General features: G+C 39.4%; 1 protein-coding gene across 1 annotated transcript; it reads left to right on the plus strand.

Annotated features, from left to right (window-relative positions):
- Positions 1–5621: 5621 nt before the first annotated feature.
- On the plus strand, positions 5622–6560 carry LOC127030852 (olfactory receptor 1440-like). Its single transcript, XM_050917567.1, has one exon. It carries the CDS (start codon positions 5622–5624, stop codon positions 6558–6560), a length of 939 nt encoding a protein of 312 aa, XP_050773524.1.
- The last annotated feature ends 16797 nt before the right edge of the window (positions 6561–23357 follow it).

Raw genomic sequence — 23357 nt, forward strand, 5'->3', positions numbered from 1 at the left:
TTCCAGAACTTCACTCCCCTAATGGTCAGAAACCTTCGTCTAATTTCAAGTCTAAACTTCCTAATATCCAGTTTATACCCATTCGTCCTCGTGGCTACATTAGTACTAAGCTTAAATAATTCCTCTCCCTCCCTAACGTTAACCCCCTTGATATATTTATATAGTGCGAGCATATCCCCCCTCAGCCTTCTTTTGGCCAGGCTAAACAAGCCAAGCTCTTTGAGTCTCCTTTCATAAGGCAGTTTTTCCATTCCTCGGATCATCCTCGTAGCCCGTCTCTGAACCTGTTCCAGTTTGAATTCATCCTTCTTGAACATGGGACACCAGAACTGCACACAGTATTCCAGATGGGGTCTCACCAACGCCGTATACAACGGTACTAACACCTCCTTATCCTTGCAGGAAATACCCCGCCTGATGCATCCCAAAATCGCATTTGCTTTTTTAACAGCCGTATCACATTGGCGACTCATAGTCATCCTGCTATCAACCAGTACCCCAAGGTCCTTCTCCTCCTCCGTCGCTTCCAACTGATGCGCCCCCAACGTATATCCAAAATTCTTATTATTAATTCCTAAGTGCATGACCTTGCACTTTTCACTGTTGTATTTCATCCTATTCCTATTACTCCAGTTTACAAGGTGGTTCAGATCTTCTTGAATAGTATCCCTGTCCTTCTCCGTGTTAGCAATACCCCCCAGCTTCGTGTCATCCGCGAACTTTATTAGCACATTCCCGCTCTTTGTGCCAAGGTCAGTAATAAAAAGGTTAAATAAGATCGGTCCCAAAACCGATCCCTCCATGGCATTTCTCATCTGTCAGTCTGTCTGTAATGTGATAACTTTTGAAAATCATGTAAGATCAATTCCAAATTTTCCAGGCATGTTCTCAGCATCAGTGGGCAGAAGCCTATGGATTTTGTTGAAAACTGAAAACTGTCAAAGCCTGATTTCCACTGGTGCAAGCAGAAGGAAAATCAGGCCCACAATGTGTTCATTTGGTGCTGCCAGCAGCAGTAGCTTTCTGGTGCCCCCTCCTGCGGCCTAGACATAACATAGGCAGAAACTTATTCTTCTATTCTCTCATTGTGTGTACAGCTCAGTAGACATACGCAACAAAGCATACAGTGTGCAGTCCAATCAAATTTCTCATGAATTATCTTTGAACAATGAATACTGTGATAAAGTGCCTCCTCTACATTGGTAGGTCCTGCGCTTATTGGCAGATTTTGCTAGCCTCAGAGATCTTCCTGTGTTGGACCAGGAGTTGGGAGGTGTTAGTGGGGAACCCAGGCCCACTCTCTACCCTGGGTTCCAGCCCAGGGCTCTGTGGATTGCAGCTGTCTAGAATGCCTTCTGGAACAGCTATAAGACAGCTACAATCCCCTGGGCTACTTCCCCATGGCCCCTTCCCATCACCTTCTTTGTCATCACCACTGGATCTTCCTCCTGATGTCTATTAATGCTTGTATTCCTCAGTCCTCCAGCAGCATGTCCTCTCACTCCCGGCTCCTTACACACAACTCACTAACTGGAGTGAGAGCTTTTTTAAACCAGGTGTCCTGATTAGCCTTAATTAATTCTAGTAACTTCCCAATTGGCTACAGGTATCCTAATTAGCCTGCCTGCCTTAATTAGTTCTTGAAAGTTCCTAAGTGTTCTGGAATAGTCCCTGTTATCTTACCCAAGGAAAAGGGACCTGCTTAACCTGGAGCTAATGTATCTAACTTCAACCATTCTCTTGTAGCCATCTGGCCTGACACTATCACAATGCACATTTTTATTTGAAAGTTATGGACAAGCAGGTGAAATTTGTCACATCAGCCACTAGTTCCAAATGACTAATTCAGCAAGTATTTCTGGCTCCTTTGTTTATGGCCTGATCCTAAATCCCTAAAAGAAAAAGTAAAGACTTCATTGGGCTTTAGATAACGCCTTTATCAACTATTGTACGTTCCCTTTGACAAAAGATGGATGAGACTGGAATTTTCCAAGTCAATGGGAGCTGAGCTCCTAGCTACCTTAGTTTTCTTTGACTATCCCATTTTAATGACCCTTCTAATCCAAACGTTCTTGTGATATGACCCAAACTGAATCACTTGGTGATATGAACACAGAGAATCTGATTCTCCAAGGCCTTGTGATTTGTGCTCAAATACACCTAAATTCTATTCTATTCTATTCTATTCTATTCAAGTTCTCATGCAGCCCTCATCACGGTAGTATGTAGAAAGATACTAAGTGACATGACTAGCATATGTCATATATTTCTTCTTTCCTCTCTCCAGGAAGAAATTGTGTTGTGATGTATACATACACACACACATTCTATGTCATGTGTTTATATTACCAAAGTAAAAAAAAAAAAAAAAGAAGAAATATGATTTGCCTTCTGAGTGATTTGTGCCTTGGGCTTTCTAATGTTGTCCCTACATGCTTGTGTTGTTTTTTTATATTAATTTTTTGTAATTTGATCTAGTTTTCACTTTTTGTAGGACTCTTTTCTGAGTTTCAGATCACTGAACATCTCCTGGTTAAGCTAGAGCGGTCTCTTGCCATACTTCCTATATTTCCTATGCAATGGGATAGTTTGCTCATGTGTCCTTAATAATGTCTCTTTAAAAAACTACCAATTCTTTTGAACTGTTTCCCCTTTTAGACTTGCTTCCCATAGGATATTACCTACAAATTCCCTGAGTTTGCTAAAGTCTACCTTCTTGAAATCCATTAACTATATTCTGCTGTTTTCCTGCCTACATTCCTTGGAATCCTGAACTCTATCATTTCATTACCACTTTCACCCAAGCTGCCTTCCACTTTCAAATTCTCAACCAGTTGCTCTCTAATTGTCAACATCAAATCTAGAACAGCTTCTCCCCTACTGGCTTTTTCCATCTTCTGAAATAAAGAAAATTGCCTCCAATCTGCGTCCTGTTGTATTATTTTCCCAACAGATGTCTGGGTAGTTGAAGTCCCCATCATCACCAAGTCCTGTGCTTTGGATGATTTTGTTAGTTGTTTAGAAAAGATTTCATCCATTTCTTCCTCCTCTTCAGATGATCTAAAATAAGCACTTACCATAACAGCACCTTTGTTTTTAGGGCTTTTATCCTCACCCAGAGACTTTCAACCAGTCTGTGTCCTATTCCATCTCAACCTCAGTGCAAGTGTATATATCATTGATATACAATGCAACACCTCCTCCCTTTTTCCCTTCCTGTCCTTCCTGAGCAAGTTGTTCCCTTCTATACCAATACTGAAAACATGTACTCTTCTCATATGTTTGTGTGTCTGTCTGTCTGTCTGTCCATCCATCTGTCTGTCTATATCCACACTCCCTGTTTGGAAATTCCGTGGGGAAAAATGTTAGAGTATTGGAGAGCACTCAAATATTATGATTGACTTGCACACTTTAATTTTCCCCCTTATGTGTATGCATTTTCTTAATGATGGTTGAAAAACCCTTACTCACATTGATGAGCCTTCGTAACTTCAGGATGGTGACTAACTACTACACAGCAGGAGTAAGGGACCCGTAATTCAGATCAGTGCAGAACTGTGAACAGGGTATCAAGCTGTGTCTAACTTTTACCCTTGGAATGTGGGCTCTAGATAAATGAAGCCACAAATATTAGCACCAAATTGGGTCCTATGACCTGTGTTTGATTATTATCAAACAAACAAACAAACAAACAACAAAGTGCTAAAGACACACGAAAATATTTAGTGACTAATACTTGGTCTGTAGCCCATTGTGATGTTCAAATTTCAGCATTCAAGAGAGATTTCATTTTCATTGGATGCTTAAGGCCAGATTTTCAAAGATATTTAGGCACCTAGAGAGAAGTAAAAAAAAGCACCTAAGTATCTAAAATATATTGATTGCAATAGAAGTTAAGAACCTACATGCTTCTGATAATCCATTAGGGGCCTCAATACCTTTAAAAATCTGGTTCTTCTACTAGGAGTTTTTATAGGAACCCTATAGGAGTTAGAGACTAAAATTCCAATAACTGTTAATGAGAGTTGTATGTCTAAATCCCTTTGGTCACTTTAAAAATCACAATCTCTATATATAATAAACATTGCAATTATAGGGTGAGGTCTTCAGCTGGTGTAAGGGTGATCTGTTTAATTCATTAAAGCCATGATAAGCATTGACTTTAGCCTCAGTTGATTTCAGTAGAGTTGCATCTGTTTACACTACTGGTATTCTGGTCTATTCCCTTCAGTGGAGCTACACTGGGAATAGGACCCATTTTCTAAACAAATATATCAAATAAAAGGCAAGTTATATAACTTCATTTAATGCTTCCTAACTTAAGGGCCATAAAGCTTTGATTGACTACTGAATGAGAAAAGTGCCAGCATGAGAAACGCCAGGGACCTTGTCCCAGAGGCAACAAGAACATATTTAAACAGTTTCAAGTCGTAAACAAATGATTTGTATTACCTACACCCACATAAATAGGTATGCTGGAGGAGAAGAGTTAAAATTTCACATAACCTTGGATCTCTGTTTAGTATCAGAGGGGTAGCTGTGTCAGTCTGGATCTGTAAAAGCAACAAAGAATCCTGTGGCACCTTATAGACTAATAGACATTTTGGTGCATGAGCTTTCGTGAGTAAATACCCACTTAGTCTGACCTATGTATAGAACTGGGTGAGGTTTTGTTTGTTCGTTTGTGCATGTTTTTTTTCATTTTATTCCTGTTAGCCTATATATTCTTTACATTTTTGAAAGCCAAATTATCTGCACAAACTTCCTTTTGAAAATATTCTTTAATTTGAAAATGTAAGCTTCCAGAAAATTGAGAAATTTGGGGGTTTTTTGTTTGTTTTTTTTTAAAAATCCATTTTTACAGTTCTTGATGTTGTGATTATTGAATTTTTCTTTTACATTTCTTCTTCTTCTTCTTCTTCTTCTTCTCTCTTTAGGATTTTGCAATTCTCTTTGGTAGTTTTGTTAGTTTATGCTTTCTTTTGCAGCGTCAATTTTTATTGATCATCCTAGATATATGGGCTCTGTTGAAATTTAAAAAAAAAAGACTTTTTTGTTTCGAAGGGAAAATGACAAATGAAAAAACTGATGCAGAATTTCTATGGGAAAATTTTAAAATATATTCCTATAGACTCAGACTCCCAGATTTTTGAAAATTAATGTAATGAAAATCATTTGAAAATGTTCACAATTTTGTGATCTCTTCCCATTTAATTAAACAGCTCTAATAAAGATTTATCTATCTGTTCATATATATTATCTATCTATCTATCTATCTATCTATCTATCTGTCTATCTATCTATCTATCTATCTCACACTACCGGGCAAATGAAAAGCTCAATCTATCAACATTCAACTTTCTGCTTAAGAAGTTCACTATTCCCCTATTTTTCCCCTATCAATATGTTGAGAACTTTACTTTGGAAATTGGACAAAGGTCAAAAAACTAAAATAGTTAAAAATACATTCTGCCTTTCTTGGATCCATCTGTCTCTGTGTCTAGATTACCTATTTATTAGAGTTTATCTACTCACTGCATTTCTGTGTATATAAATTAGGTTTGCATTACTGTTTCATTTCTTTTTTCTGTTCTCACAGGACACTGTTTTGCTGAAGAATAATGGAGAATCAAACCAATGTGGCCAAATTTATTCTCTTAGGAATTTCCAGTGACCCACAGCTCCAGGTTTTCCTGTTCTTGGTATTTTTAGTTATTTATGTAATAACTTTACTGGGAAACATGCTTATCATGTTGGTGATAAAGATCCATCTTCATCTTCAATCACCCATGCACTTCTTTCTGTCCCATTTATCCTTTGTTGACATCTGCTATTCCTCCACTATTGTCCCCAAGATGCTGGAAAACTTCCTAGCAGAGAAGAAAACCATTTCTGCCAATGGCTGCATTACCCAAATGTTCTTTATTATTTTGTCATCTGGTGCTGAAATTTTCACTCTTGCAGCTATGGCTTATGACAGATATGCTGCCATATGTGACCCACTGCATTACATGGAAACAATGAAGAAACGACTCTGCCAACAGCTAGTGATAGGTGCATGGACCATTGGATTTATAGATGCTCTGGTAAATACTATTCCTCTGCTAAAATTACACTTCTGTGGTCCCAGTGAAATCAACCATTTCACCTGTGAGCTCCCTTCACTCTTGGTCTTGTCCTGCACTGAGACCTTCAGCAATGAAGTGGTGCTCCTTTCCTCCATTGCAATATTTGGATCCAGCTCCTTCCTGCTCACACTGGTTTCCTACATTCACATAATTGCCACCATCTTGAGAATACACTCCATGGAGGGCAGGCGTAAAGCCTTCTCCACCTGCAGCTCCCACCTTCTCATTGTCATTTTATACTTTGGGACAGGTTCCTTTCGATATGTGAGACCCAGCTCAGTCTCCTCTGAGGGTCTGGATATTTTGGTCTCCATCCAGTACAGCATCTTGACCCCCATGTTAAACCCCATTATCTACAGCCTGAAAAACAAGGAGGTGAAAAGAGCCATGGTGAATATGTTGAAAAAAGCATATGTTTCTCATGTAACATAAAAATGTTTATTGAAGGAGCAATGAAATGTCTATGACTGAGTCTTCAGAGTTCACATTCAGAAAAGATGGGGTAATTAAAGAGGAACAGACTTCTTCATTTTGTAGGTGGTTGTGAAAATCTTATCTGTATTATTTATGAAATTGTGGACCAGATTCTAATTCTATTCTATTAGACCCCCCCCAAAAGATTTGGGGATCATGGTGGATAATCATCTGAACATTAAGTCTGAGTGTGACACTGGCCAAATATCTAATTTGTTTGTGGACAGCATAATCAGGGGAATTTTTAGTAGGAGTATAAAGATTATTTTACTTCTGTATTTGGCATTGGTGCAACTGCTGCAGGAATATTTTGTCTAGTTCTGGTCATCTCATGTCAGAAAAGACATAGTGGAACTGGAGAAGGTTTGGAAAAGGGAAATAAAGATAATCAATGGTATGGAATGGCTTCCATATCAAGAGAAACTGAAAAGATTAAGGCAGCTTATTTTAGGAAAAGACAATTAAAGGGGAGATGATAGAGATCTATAAGGTTATGAATGATGTGGAAAAAGTGGATAGTGAAATGTTGTTTACTATTTCCCACAATACAAAAAGCACAGGTTACCCAATGGAATTAATATGCAACACATTTAATACAAACAAGAGAAAATATTTTTGATACAGCATATAATCAACCCATGGAATTCATTGCCAGAGGGTATTGTGATGGCCAAAAGTGTAACTGTGGACAAAAAAAGAACAAGTTACGTTTATAGAAAACATAACATCACCCTATTTTTCTGATCTAATTGGGACCGGGCCAGATTGGATAATGAAAAATAGGTGCTGGAAGTAGGGGTAATGGGGGTGCTACTGCATCTCCTGCCTTGAAGTGGTTTCCATGCTATACAGGGTTTACAGTTTGGTTCAATGACTCTCAGTACCCCCACTATAAAAATTGTTCCAGTACTCCTGGGCTGCAGCACCATCCAGCAGACACAGGAGATATTGCCCACTTCTGGACCTGTGTGCACTGGTTGTTCAGTTAATATGGAGAGTTGGATAATGGAGGGTTGTACTGTGAGTCCATCAATGGTTATTAGACAAGATGGTCAAGGCATGTAAACTCATGCTTGTGGCAACCTTAACCTCTCACTGCCACAAGCCAGGAAGGAAAGACAGGGGTGAGTCTCTCCACAGTAGTCCTATTCTGTACACTGTTCCTGAAGCTCTGAAACTGGCCACTGTTGGAGACAGAATTCTAGGTTAAATGGATCATTGGTCTGATCCTTATGGCAGTTTTTATGTTTTTATATCCAATCAGTTCTGCTGTCCACAATTCAAGAAGGATGTTTGATAAACTCGAGCAATTACAGAGAAGAGCCACAAGAATGATTAAAGACAGTCCTATCTTACCATCCCTTCCATTTACTTATCAAGCTCAATCTTGAAACAAGTTGTTTTTTGCCCACACTGCTCCCTGTGGAAGGATCTCCCAGAACTTCACTCTGATGGTTAGAAACCTTTGTCTAATTTCAAGCCTAGGCTTGTTGATGGCCTGTTTATATCCATTTGTTCTTGTGTCCACATTGGTGCTTAATTTAAATAATTCCTCTCCCTCTCTGATATTTATCCCTGTGATGTATTTATATAGAACAATAATATCTCCCCTCAGCCTTCGTTTGGTTCGGCTAAACAAACCAGACTCTTTGAGTGTTCTCTCATAAAGTAGGTTTTCCTTTCCTTGGATCACTCTAGTAGCCTTCCTTTGCAACTTACCTGCACTCTCACTAGTTCCCTGTGTGTCACTCTCCCATCTCCCTGTATTTCAAGGATTGCCTGCAACAACCATGGACTTTTGTCAATGATTCTGTTTGTTCTTCCTCCCCACAATCCAGGGTCCCCAGTTTTTACCCCCAAGCCAGAGGTTCCTGTGTGACCTTCTTTCTCCCCATGACACCTTCATTCTCTTCTTTTCTCATACCATTGTCTCTTATTGTCCTCCTATGCCGGAGGATCTGTGTCCATCACCATTACCCTCTTATGCCTCAGGCCAAGAGCACTGTATTCACTCTTTTTTCCTCCCCTCCGAATACCATGGTTACACATTCTTCCCATAATTTCAGGGATTCTCTGTGGCCCCATTTCCTCTTTCCCTCATACCAAGGTTCCCGATTCCCCACACCGCCACACACACATATGTGATGATTCTTGGCATACACAGGATTATGAATCACAATGTTACCCCCTCAAAAAACACACACACCACACCTCTAGCCAGAGGGAGACTTGCCTTGCTTCTCTGGGTATCAGTTCCCTGCCACTATCACCAGTCATCCACCCAAACATTTTCTTTTCTTGGCAATGCTAGGCCTCACTTTGCTTTACAAGTTAGCAGCAGGTGTGTATATCAATACAATATGTAGTATTTTGTCTGGTGAAAATAATTTCCCTGGAACCTAAGCCCCCCATTTACAGTAATACTTATGGAGAAAGTGGATTCACTTAACATCTTTTTGCTTAAAGTCATGTTTTTCAGGAACATAACTACAACGTTAAGCAAGGAGTTACTGTACTAAAGCAGCCCAATATGCTGTTAGCCTTCTTGGGAACGAGGGCACACTGCTGACTCATATCCAGCTTCTTGTCCACTGTAATCTCCAAGCCCTTTTCTGCAGAACTGCCACTTATCCAGTCAATCCACAACCTATAGCAGTGCATGGGATTCTTCTCCACTGAAAACAAGGATATCTTTATTACCAAAGATTCAAGAGATAATAGGTCAGTATAATGGGGAAAAAAGCTTACATATGAAACAAAATCATGCCATTCATTGTGGGGTCTAAACTTAATGGGCTAACCTTGTGTCTAAAAAAGTGTATCCTTCTCAAAACACCCTTTGCAGTGATTCCATCAAGCTTGGTTGTGATCCTGTTTTCTTGAAAGTAAACACATTACCTGCTTGCTTCCTATATGCAAGAAGAAGGGAGTTTCCCCTCCATCTTCTCCTCATACTCCCAAAAATCATGGTTTGTACTCATAGGCAGTGTCACCCCCTTTACTTGTTTTCCCTGTGGTCTCCTCCCTGTTGGCTTCACATCTCTCACTTGACATTTTTTGGTGACCCAGAATATACATACCAGAGTCAGGAGATTCTTATAACCCCCTTTCCAGGTGGTAATGATGGGTCCTGGGTCACAGCCTCCTATGCTGGGGCCACTGAGACCCCACATTCATCCCTCACCCCCATGCTAGAGGCTTTATTGTGAAATCAATGGGTGCTAAGCATCCAGATGCTTTTGGATACACCACTAGATGCCTCAGTACCTTTGTAAATGTGGTCCTTTGGCACTTAAGTCCCAGATGTTGGCACTAATGTGACCCACACACCCCATGCTCTGCTGCAACCAAACTCTGTAGGTGCCTCAACTTGCTTGGAACCTCCATTTCCACTGTAAGAGCTCCCTCAAGGCCTATGTTTTAGGCCTCAGGTCCCCTCAGGCCCAGTGTGATTCTCAAACAAAGTGAAGATAGGTGGGAGGGAGAGCTGATGTTACTCTTTAGCCCAAGGGACCCCAGTTCATTTCCCTATCTGCCTGGCAAAGTCTTTGAACAGGATTTTCCCACCTCCATGCCCAACCCTCTGGACTTTACAGAGTCATTCACAGGCTCTCTCTGGGCCCATGGAAATGTAATCATTTGTACACAGTGGAACAGCTTCACCAGGAGAATGAAAGGAACCCACCACTGAATATCCCTGAGAACAGTGACTCAGGCCCTCACCAGATCTATGAGACACCCCTGTGCAGAGCTGTTCCCATCAGGCAGAGGGGGTCTTGAACCAGGATCCCTCATATCCTGGGTGAGTACGTTAGCTACTAGGCTAAATATCAGAGGAGACCTGTCTGCCTGCTCTCCTAGAGGGTATCATGTGTGGAGTCAGGCAGGATCTGAGCACAATTACTGCATTGGACACACAGATTAAACAGGCAGAGGAATCACTGTCTTCAGCTGGCTGGAGGACCACCCTGCAGCTTAGGTATAAAAAGGGCACCAGGGTGCCTGCTTGATGCAGCAGGGCATATACCCAGAGGCAAAAACACAGGCACCTCGGTAACGTGAACAGCAAACAATTAGGAGCTGAGTGAGTTTAGGCACCTACAGGATTATGTGGCAGTTTAGAAGGGTTTTGTGGATCACAGTGATGCCTAAATCTGGACTTTAAAGGCCTATGTCCCTTTGTGGATGTGGGCTCAGGTGTTACTCCATGTGAGTTAGTCTGGCAGAATCTGGCCTTAGTCTCATAAGCTGACTCCCTCTTAAAAGGTGTAATTCACCCATATGTGGCCACCTACACCTTCTTAAGCCCTTAACACAGAAGCTAATTGAAGCTTAGTTTTTGCAAAAAGTCTTCCCCAGAGTCCTGCTACTGTGGGACAAGTTGTTCTTAGAGAGCCAAGGCCGACATTCTGGTCACATACCACTTCCCTGCTTAATGGAGCCTTAGCCAAACTTTCACACTATCGACTTTCACACAATCGCTTTCCTTCTGGCCTCGGCCAGCCAGGAGCAGCCTGGACTCAAATCTGAGAAGCAATTCTCTCCACACTTCCAACCCATCAGTGAGCGACACAGGCCGGCTCCCAAGCAGCAGCCAGCAAGGAAGCTAATGCTGGGTGCACTCTGCAATTCACTGTCCTGTCTCCAGGAGTGGTCAGCAGCTGAGGAAGGTGTAAGAGCACCTGCAATGGGACATTATGTAATGAACATTCCCCCACATCTATGGGTTGGTTTAAACCTTAATGCATGCTGGTTTTAAGATTAAGTCCCTGCTTCAATTACAGTGCTTACAATAAAGGAAAGATCTCAGTCTGGATCTAGCTGATTTTCTTTACAAGGTAACAAGAACATATTTCACATTATTAGTAACTGGAATGTAGTGGGGCAAGACTCCACAGAAGGGTGATCCAGAGGTTCAGGTTCTGGTTTATGACTTAGGAGACTTGAGCTCAAATCCCTGCTCTGCCAATTCTTCCTATGTGACCTAGAGCAAGTCATTTAGTCTCTGTGTTCCTCAGTTCCCCATCTGTAAATTGGGATGATAGCACTGCCCTACTTTGCAGGGATGTGCTGAGGATAACTATAGTAATGAGAGTGAGACGCTCTGATTCTATGTGGAAAGGGGGGGAGGCATATAGTGTCTATGCTAGACAGAAAGAAGCCAAATCTAACATTCAGTGTCCACTCCCCAGAACAAATTCACTATCATAATATATACTATTCAGTTGAAATAACAGGTCAGTTATTCATCTGGTATGACTAGTGCGGTGTCATTGACTTCACTGGGGCTGCAGTGATTTACATTATATGAGCATCTATAGATGAATCAATAAACAAAATAGGTCAAAGCATATAGATCTTTCTAACTCTGCCATATTATGCATTCTAAATTATCCATTCATTACTGATCCAGCACACTGTTAGTGTGTTAAACAGGTGATACATGTCCCAGAGGTAAACAGAACATGTTTAGACTCCTCAGAAATAATTATTCTTGGTCTTAGCATCAGAGAATAAAAGGTATTTATTTGCAACAGGGGAGGGGCAGTGATGTAAACTATATATAAATCAGATGTTAGCATTCCAGTGTGGTTGTGTCTTACATACATTTTATATAGGCACAGATCACAAGATGCAAAGCAGTGTAGAATCAGGCCCATTTGTTTGTAGAGAAGAAGGTAGAATGAGGCTGGTTTGTTTGAACCATGGCAGATCCCTGTTCTGTTTCAGACAATGGGAGTTCTGTTGTTGATGTCAATAGCACCATATAAATCTTGCTCCTAGAATATCTATATATTTCAACAACTGAAAAACAAGGCAGAGTTACCAAATTGCTACCATTAGCATGAGTGATAAAAGTTAGTCCTGGATGTCACCTGTTTTTCATAGGAAATTTTGCAAAACATTGTTTCTAAAGATTTGTTTGTTTTGTTTTCTGTTTTATTTATTTTTATTATTTGCAATTAAAGAATCCCACCCCTTGAAAAATGTTTGGTTTTAGAAATCTGAAAACTAAATAGTTTAACAAAAAAAGCAACATTGTAATGTTTTTCTTTTCATTTTGTATTTTAAAAGCTAGAAAAAAATATCAGTTTAGGGTTTTTGAAACTATTTATATATTTATTTTGAGGGCTGTTGAATTTCTATTGAACAAAAGGAAAATTTTGAATTAAAAAAATATTTCCCCCATTAAATCAATACACCTTCACTCTAAATGAATAGCCTGCTTGTCAGAGATGAGCAGCGTCATGAGCTCCCATTGACATCTGTCTGAATCTGGGAGGGTTTAGCATCTCTGAAGTTCAGGCCAATTACTGTGATACCTATCTATGGCTTCCAGTGCCTAAGTGTAACCATCTGAGTTGAAATGTTTTAGCCAACATTTTAAAATTGCTAACAATGAAGCATAATGGATTCCTGAATGGGGCTGCAGGAAACATATGTTTTAGTCCTAGTACTGCTGGGTGTCTATAGGAAAGATTTTAAAAGCATTTAGGTGCTTAAATGCCTTCAAAAATCCAGCCCTACATCTCTCTGTGTCCTAGCTTCCTAATTTGTAAAATGGAGGTGAGGATGCTGACATCCTTTTCAAAGTGCTTTGTGATCTATTGATGACAAATGCTATATAAGTCAACCTGTGGAACTCTTTGCCACAGGATGTTGTGAAGGCCAAGACTATAACAGGGTTAAAAAAAAAAGAACAAGATAAATTCATGTAGAGTAGATCCACTATTAGCCAGAATGGGCAGGGATGGTGTCCTAAGCCTGTGTGCCAGAAGCTGGGAATGGGCGACAGGTGATGCATGATGTGATGATTATAGATTTTGTTCATTCTCTCTGGGGACCCGGCATTAGCCACTGTTGGAAGACAGGACATTGGGCTAGATGGACCTTTGGTCTGACCCTATATGGCTGTTCTTATGTTCTTATAAGAACTAGGTATTAATGTTCTATTTGTGCAGTGTCATCCATTGTGACGTAAAGACTATTCAAAAGGCAATAGCACTGTTCTGAACAGCTTGCTGTCTATTGTTTCAAGATGAAAGATGGAAACATCATTTGGAAATCCTGGGGAAGATAATGGTTGTAACAGGAAGAAAACATTTTTGTTTTGTTCATAATGTTTGTGTGTGTGTTGAGGCTTTTGTGAGCAATCAGTTAAACAGAAATAGGGTGTTGAAGGGCACTGGTCACAGAAGAAAAGATTTTGGCTCACATCCTGAATCAGGTCTGGGAATAGCACCTGTGTGGAACCCCACTTACTTCACTGGGGCTCAGCATGGGGTCTAGACATGCAGCTCCACTTCCATGATCTGGGTTTTGAAGTGATGTTCTATTTTGAGAGGTGTTCTAAGAATGACACTATTGTTTCAAACCCCTTCTTCAGTAGAATCCAGAGTAACATCTGTTGAGGTTTACAACTAAAAAATGGGATAAAAAGCCAATAAAACTAGGGGAGTTTGAGGCAGATTCTGTTCTTTCTTGTGCATCATGAACCAACTTGCCTAGTAAATTGTTTTAAGAGCTTCATAAAATCAATGGTTTTGTACAGATTTGACTGAGGGCAGGAGTGCAAACAATGGGGTCAAATAGGTTTCAGAATTTGGCCTGGTGAACCTGTATTGCTGATGGGCAGATTTGGGTGCCTCAGGTTGAAGACACCTTAATGAGGTCTGGTTTTATACAGAGAGTGCTCAGCAATTTCAGAAAATAACCCCCCTTTAAGGGTTCCCAAGTCAACCATACAAAAATGAAAAAAATCAAATGCACCACCCACTTTGGCAAATCTTGGCCTATAACATTATACTAGATGGAGAGAACACATCATGATTTCCACATCCCATATTTAACATAGGGGCTGGAAACTAATGAAAAACATCTTTGATTTGCAAACCGGTCCCAAATGAGTCATAATTCAGCAGTGATGTGATTCTTTTTTTTACTGGGATAATACTACTGAAGTCATTGTACTTATGTTGTCATAACGATGGAGCAATACTTGGGTGAATCTCACCTATCTATGGAAATCATTCACAGACAACGGGCAGACATTTGTTATGCTATTCTTATGAAGTTATCTGACCAAATACAACCGCACTGATCAGAAGGTTATTTGCAAATTGTCTTTTAATATTTCCTTAACTTTATCAGCTTCAACACAGTTAGTTATGGAATGGATGATATAAGATCTGGTTTAGAAAATGGGTTGTACAGAAGGTGTCCACAAGAGGATCTCGGTTTTATGGGGCACGATATGAGAAATACCTTGGAGAAGGTGTTGAGGCCTTTGTAATTAACGAAAATACTAATGGAAACCCTCATGTAATAAGACAAACCCAATTTTCATTACACTTGGAGTATGGAATTAGAATTTGGACATCTAAATCCACTTGGTGCCTTTGAAAATCTCACTTGGAAAGTGAAAACAGCCCTGAGGAAAATAATGGAAAAAAATACAGTTTGTCTTATTTAATGTTTGGCTCAGAATACCATCACCACCATCTTCCTTGTTCACCTCCTCAACCTATTTGACAGCATATGCTGCCCCTTTCTTAGGTTTCCAGTTGTTTAGGATAGTGTCTGTATGTTTATACTGTACCTAACACAATAAATTCCTGAACAATGGCGATAAAACTCCGTAGGGTTGGTCAAAATATGTCACTCAATGTTTTTTTTTTCTGTACATAATGGTAAACGTGGGTCTTTTTCAAATAGACAACATAGATATCTATTGAATATTTTTTTCATTTTTTACATGATCAGCAGTTTTAGCCTCTCCATTTAGCAACAGGTCTGTACCATTGTTATGATTTCTTTTATCTAGATTGTCTTGAAAATGTCTTTTTTATTTTCCTTAGCTCTACCATTGATGGGATTTTTCCCTGATGTCTTTAGCTTCCATTATCAATGTTTAACACTTCATAGCTTCTAATATGTATTCATCACTATCTACTTCCCCTTATTTTCATTCATTATAATTTTGTTTCTATTTTAACTGCTATTTTAACTTCTCTCCTTCACCAGGATGGGCTCTTACCAACATTTTCTTTTCTCAAAAATGTGGAATGGTGGCTTTTGGGCCACCTTTTAAACCTTTTTTTAAAACAACTGCTAGTTCTAAATAACATTTTTTTCTGTCTGAATTTTTCATCACAATAAATTTTGCTCAGATTTTTCCTCAGCTTTATTTAATTAGGCTTTTAAAAGCACCAGGGATGTGTGTGTGTATAAATATATTATTGGTTGGGACCATCCTCTGTTTGCCCATAAGAACTGTAGTCAAGTCATTGTCAGTGATCTGTAGGTAATCACCAACTTCAGGCCATTTATGCAGGAAGCTTGCACATTTTTGTTTCTTTGGTCATTAAGTCTATGAAATCCCGAGATGAAATTTTAGGGATGGTAATGGGGAGGGGAAAGAGTTTTTTTGTGAGAATCAGCAGCTTCTTTTTATTTTTACGTATGCAAGTTTTCTCTGAAGTAGCTAAGAGACAATAAGATTGGAACTCCACAGCGTCACTTGCAGAAAGCCACTTTTCACAGGAGAAGTAAACATCGAGGAATGTTTATTAGAGGCTTCCTGAGTTATGTGTGGTATGATAACTGGAACTGGAAAAAAGAACAGAATTATGTGCAGCTAAGAAACAAAGTAAAAGAATCAGTGAGAGGCAAAAATGCATCCTTTAAAAAGTGGAACCTAAATCTCAGTGAGGAAAATAGAAAGCAGCATAAACTCTGATAAATGAAGTGCAAGAATTTAATTAGAAAGGCCAAAAAAGAATTTGAAGAACTAGGCAAAGACTCAAAAAGTAATAGCAATTTTTTTAAGTACATCAGAAGCAGGAAGCCTGCTAAATAACCAGTGGGCCCACTGAGCATTCGAGATTCTAAAGAAGCACTGAAGGATGATATGGCCATTGCAGAAAAATTAAATTCATTTTTTCCATCAGTCTTCACAGCAGAGGATGTGAGGCAGATTCCCAAATCAGAGCCATTCTTTTTAGGTGACATATCTGAGGAACTGTCTCAAATAAAGGTGTCATTAGAGGAGGTTTTGGAACAAATTGATAAACTAAAGAGTAATAATTCCCCAGAACCAGATGGTATTCACCAAAGAGTTTTAAAGGAACTCCATTGTGAAATTGAGAACTACGAACTGTCGTCTATAACCTATCATTTCAATAAGCTTCTGTATCACATGACTGGATGATAGCTAATATGACACTAATTTTTAAAAACTTCTCTAGAGGTGATCCTGGCAATTACAGGTAGGTAAGCCTGACTTCAGTACTGAGCAAATTGGTTGAAACTAAAGGACAAAATTGTCAGACACATGGGTTGAACACTATTTGTTAGGGGAAAATTAACATTTTTTTTGTAAAGGGAAATCATACCTCACCAAACTAGTAGAATTCTTTGAGGTGGTCAACAAGTATGTGGACCAAAGGGATCCAGTAGATATAGTGTACTTAGAATTTCAGAAAGCCTTTGACAAAGTCCCTCACTAAAGGCTCTTAAGCAAAGTAATCTGTCATGGGATAAAAAGGAAGGTTCTTTCATCAGTTGGTAACTGGTTAAAAGATAGAAAAAAAGATAAGAATAAATGGTCAGTTTTCAGGATGGAGAAAGGTAAATAGTGGTGCCCCCAGGGGTCTGTAGTGGGACCAGTCCTATTCAACATATTCGTAAATGATCTGGAAAAAGGAGTAAACAGTGGGGTGGAAAAACTTGCAGATGATACAAAACCACTCAAAATAGTTAAGTCCAAAGCAGACTGAGAAGAGTTACAAAGGACCTCACAAAACGTAGTGACTGGGCAACAAAATGGCAGATGAAATTCAATATTGATAAATGCAAAGTAATGCACATTGGAAAAATATAATCCTTACTATATATAAAAATTGATTAGATTTAAATTAGCTGTTACCACTCAAGAAAGAGATATTGGAGTAATGGATAAGTTATCTGAGAACATCTAATCAATGTGCAGAGGCAATCAAAAAAGCTAACAGAATGTCAAGAATTATTAGGAAAGGGAAAGGTAATAAGACAAAACATATTGTTTTGCCTCTGTATAAAACCGTAGTACACCCACATCTTGAATAATGTGTGCTGATTTGGTTGCCCCATCTCAAAACAGATATATTGGAATTGGAAAAGGTTCAAAGAAGAACTACATAAGTTCATGGAGGATAGGTCCATCAATGACTATTAGCCTGGATGGGCAGAGATGTTGTCCATAGTCTCTGTTTCCCAGAAGCTGGTAATGAGCAACAGGGGATGATCACTTGATGATAACCTGTTCTGTTTATTCCCTCTGTCAATAACCTAATCCCAGATTTGGACCTTAGCGTCCAAAATATGGGGGTTAGCATGAAAACCTCCAAGCTTAGTTACCAGCTTGGACCTGGTACTGCTGCCACCACCCAAAAAATTAGAGTGTTTTGGGGCACTCTGGTCCCCCCAAAAACCATCCCTGGGGACCCCAAGACCCAAATCCCTTGAGACTCACAACAAAATGAAATAAACCTTTTCCCTTCCCCCCCCTCCAGGTGCTCCTGGAGAGATACACAGAAGCAACCTCCTTGAATCTAAGCAGAGGGAGTCCACCCTCTCTAATTCCAGTCCTGGAAACAAAAGCACTTCCCTCTTCACCCAGAGGGAATGCAAAGTCAGGCTAGTAAATCTAACACACACAGATTTCCTCCTGACTTCTTCCTCCCACCAATTCCCTGGTGAGCTGCAGACTCAATTCCCTGGAGTTCCTCACTAAAGAAAAACTCCAACAGGTCTTAAAAGAAAGCATTATATAAAAAAGAAAGAAAAATACATAAAACTGGTCTGTCTGTATTAAGGTGACAAATACAGGGTCAATTGCTTAAAAGAATATTGAATAAACAACCTTATTCAAAAAGAATACAATTCAAAGCACTCCAGCAACTATAGACATGTAAATACAAAACAACAAACCATTTTTGTACTCACAACTTGGAAACACAAGATTAGAAAAGCAGGAAATAGAAAAATCCTTCTCTAGCTGAGAGAGATTCAGGCAGAAGACAAAGAACTCAGACACAAACTTCCCTCCACCCAGAGTTGAAAAAATCCTGTTTCCTGATTGGTCCTCTGCTCAGGTGCTTCAGGTTACTTTTTTTCAGGTGAAAGAGACATTAACCCTTAGCTATCTGTTTATGACACCCTCTGGGACACATGGCATTCATCACTGTCGGAAGACACGATACTGGGCTAGATGGACCTTTTGTCTGTTCTTATGTCCTTATATTCTTATGAATAAATGGTCATTTTTCACAGTGAAGAGAGGTAAGTTGTGGAGTCTTCCAAGGACCTGCACTAAAATCATTGCTTTTCAACATATTCATGAATGATCTAGAAAAAAGTAAACAGTGAGGTGGCCAAGTCTGCAGATGATATAAAATTATTCAGGATAGGTAAGTCCAAAGCCAACTGAGAAGAGTTTCAAAGGGATCTCACAAAACTGGATGGCTGGGCAACAAAATAACAGATTAAATTCAGTGTTGATAAGTGCAAAGTAATGCACATTGGAAAACATAATCCCAAATGTGCATACAAAATGATAGGGTCTAAATTAGCTCTTACTACTCAAGCAAAAGATCTTGGAATCATTGTGGATAGTTCTCTGAGAACATCCACTCAATGTGCAGTGGCAGTCAAAAAAGTTAACACAATATTGGGACCATTAAGAAAGGGATAGAAATAAGACAGAAAATATCAAAATTCTATTATATAAATGCATGGTATGCCCATACCTTGAACAGTGCATGCAGTTCTGGTCACCCTATCTTAGAAAATATATATCAGAATTTGGAAAAGTACAGATAAGGGCAACAAAATTGTTAGGGTATGGAACACGTTCCATATGAGTAGAGACTAAAAAGTCTAGGACTGTTCAATTTAGGAAAGATACGAGTAAGGGGGCTTATGATAGAAGTTTATAAAAGCATGACTGGTGTGGAGAAAGTGAATAAGGAAATGTTATTTACCCCTTCACATAACAGAAGAACCAGGGGTCAGCCAATGAATTTAATATGCAGCAGATTCAAAATTTCTCCTTGTTTTAAAATCCAAGGGTTTGGATCGGTGTTGACCAGGAAATTGGTGGAGAAGTCTCTCAAGGCTACCCAGGGAAGGGTTAAAATACTTGGGAGGGAGATATTCTGAGAAGGGAAGGTAAACAGAGTTATGACTCATAAATAATTTGTATGGTGGCAGAAAAACAAATCTAAGATGGTAATTAAGCTTAGCGGTTCTCATGAAGGTTCCCACATCTGTACCCTAGAGTTCAGAGTGGGGAAGGAACCTTGATAGGGGCATTAAGGGATCTGGGGCAAAAATCTGTCTGGGAGTAAGTCCTGCTTTGAGCAGGGGGTTGGACTAGATGACTTCCTGAGGTTCCTTCTAACCTTGATATTCTATGGTAAATACAGCTATCAGATGCATTTGAAAGGATTGGTGTGATAATTACACTGTTACATTAAAGAGTTCTGTATTGTTGAAAGCAGCGAAGTGCAAAACATGTTTTTACAGTCCTGGTCAGGAAATTCTTCTAGGTCATGGAGCAATTTAAACACTCACACATGCAACTTAATAATAAATTGATATATACCTATCTCATAGAGTTGGAAGGGACCCTGAAAGGTCATCAAATCCAGCCCCCTGCTTTCACTAGCAGGACCAAGTACTGATTCAGCCTCAGATCCCTAAGTGGCCCCCTCAAGGGTTGAGCTCACAGTTCTTGGTTTAGTAAGCCAGTGTTCAAACCACTGAGCTATTCTTCCCTCAAAGCATATACTGGTATATGGCATAGATCCATCAATTGCTTAATCCAATAGCATATTGTATTTCTCCAAGTCTAAACAAAGGATGCAATGTGTGATAAAGCCCCAAAATGCGGGCAGGATATCAATTATGCCAAAAATCTAAAATGATACATCATTCCTTCCTTCAATGTGGTAAAACTTGAAATAGGCTTGTGGGTAATGCATTAGGTTTGCTTTCAGAAGAGATCTATTCCCTGCTCCATCACTGTGGGGGCTTGAGGCAAATAAATTCATATTTTATCTGCCTCCATTTCTTGTCTGTAACAAGGCTGCATACTGTCTTACCAGAATGACATAGACACACTAGATGGGGTTCCAAGAAGGGCCCTGAATCATCATTTGTGTTCAGGGAGGTCCTGCTGAAGCAGGGGACATTGAAATTCTGGCCAATTTTGTGACAAGCACAATGGAGACACCAAAATGCTAAACAGCAGAGATAAACTGGTTTGGAGGGTTAAGTAATCTGGGACAGCTACAGAGTTGGTGCTAATTAGTCCCTTCAGGAAGCATGAAGGGAACTAGATGCCAGAATGGGACTCTCTAGGTTGCAGTAGGTCCTTGATCTGCTTCTGGAACAGCACAGGTAACATCAGGCTTTTGAAAGGAGGCTAAGAGTATTAGAAATGTAGGTCTGGAAGGAATATTCAGGCCATCCTTTTGTCCAGCCTGTTCTTAGAATCCTCCAGTGATGGGAATCCCACAACCTCTCTTGGAAGCCTCTTCCAGAGCTTAACTACCCTGAGAGTTAGAAAGCTTTTCCTAACTTCTACCCTAAATCTCCTTTGCTGCAGATTAAGCCTGCTTCTTCTTGTCCTACTTTCAATGGCTATGAAGAACTCTTGTTCACCATCTTCTTCAATAACAACCCTCAACATATTTAAAGATTGTTTTCAGACACACCTCTTCCTCTGACCCTGTCTTTCTTTTCTCAAGACTAAACATGACCAGATTTTTAAACTTTTCCTCATGCGACAGGTTTTCTAAAACTTTTTTTTTTCATATTTTGTTGCTTTCCTCTGAACTCTCCAATTTATCCACATCTTTTCTGAAATGTGGTATGCAGAACTGGACACAGTACTCCAGCTGGGGTCTCACCAGTGCTGAGTGGAGCAGAACAATTACCTCCCATGTCTAATAAATGCCTATCATGTTAATAAACCTCAGAATGATATTAGCCTTTTTTTAAATGCATCACATTGCTGACTCATATTCAGTTTGTGATCCTCTATAACCCCAAGATTCTTTTGAGCAGTACCATTCACCTACCTAGTTTTCCCAATTTTGTGGTTGTGCATTTTAATTTTCCTAAGTGTTGTACTTTGCACTTGCCATTATTGAATTTCAAATAAAAGAAAATTATCTGCTCAGCATTACAAGAGAAAACTCACTAATGGGGAAGAAATTCATCAAAACTCGTTACAATATTCAGTACCAAAGGACTCTGTGTTTTGCTTTTGCTACAAATTTTAAAAATCAAGCAATTGGTACATCACTGACTGAAAATGGTTTGAAGCACTGGAAAAACAAATCTTCAATTCTCTCTTCACACGAAAGGTACAGAACATTTGAAATGCTTTCAAAATTGGAAAGAACTTGAATTATGATTGAAAAAAAAGAAAAACTATCAATGAAGAAAACTTACGTGTGATCAAGGAAAAAGAAAAATATTGGCAACAAATATTAGTGCCTCTGATTGCTTCAGTGAGAGTTCTCAGCGGGCAAAAGTTAGCCTTCCACAGGTGTGATAGAAATGAAAAATTATACACTCCAGGTAGTGGAAACTTTTTTAATATTTGTTAAATACCTACCTTTGTTTGATCCAGTCATGAAGGAGCATCTACATAAATGTTATCAACTGATCATAAAACACAGGTTCATTACTTAGGAAACAATATGCAGAATGAACTGATTCAAATCCTAGCAAATGCCATTAAAAAGAAATTTGTAGAAGCTGCCCATTCTGCAAAATATTTTTCAATAATATTCATCTGTGCATCAGATGTGAGTCATGTTGAACAAATGATGATCATTCATTTTGTGGATATGGAAAAGTCTGCAGATAAAGATAATGTTTAAGTGCTCATAAAGGAAAATTTTTGGGGTTTTTATACCACTGACGTTGATGACTGGAGCATTTATGACTGAAACTATTCTATAAGAGCTTGAAACTATGTCATTATCTGTTGAAAACTTAGGAGGCCAAGGCTATGATAATGGTAGTGATATGAAGAGTGAAGACAATGGTGTGCAAAGGAGAATGATGGAAATCAATCCTAGGGCCTTTTTCATTCCTTGCACTTCCTCTGCTGCTGCTGCTAGATCCTGTTTGGAAGCAAGCAGTTTCTTTGACATGGTGCAAGGTGTTTATGTGTTTTTCTCAGACTCAACACACCACTGGAAGATTCTGACTTACCATGTGAGTTCTCTAACTATAAAACCACTTACTCAGACAAGATGGGAGAGTCACACTGATGCTTTGAAGCCTCTTCGGTATGAACTTGGAAACATTTATGATGCCATAACTGAAATTTCTGATGATACTACCTTTACTGGATCATCTGGCAAGGTGACACATTCAGAAGCAGAAGCTCTTGCAAATGGCCTTTCCAAGTTCAAATGTGTGACTTCACTCATTTTGTGGTGTAATATCCTTTTCAAGATTAACCTCACTAGTAAGCAGCTTCAGGAAAAGAACTTAAACATACATTTTGCTATTCAAAAACTGAAGCAAACTAAAACTCTTCTGGAGGAATTCAGAAGTGATGAAGGGTTCGACAGAACACTGGGAGATTCTCTTGAGCTTGCTGAAGAAATAGACTTTCTGGCAGAATTTGAACCAGAACCAGTTTGCATTCGGCAAAGGAAACAGCAGTTTTCATATGAAGGATGAGACACA

This window comes from Gopherus flavomarginatus, chromosome 11 (genome assembly GCF_025201925.1).
Source record: "Gopherus flavomarginatus isolate rGopFla2 chromosome 11, rGopFla2.mat.asm, whole genome shotgun sequence".
Lineage (NCBI taxonomy): Eukaryota > Metazoa > Chordata > Testudines > Testudinidae > Gopherus > Gopherus flavomarginatus.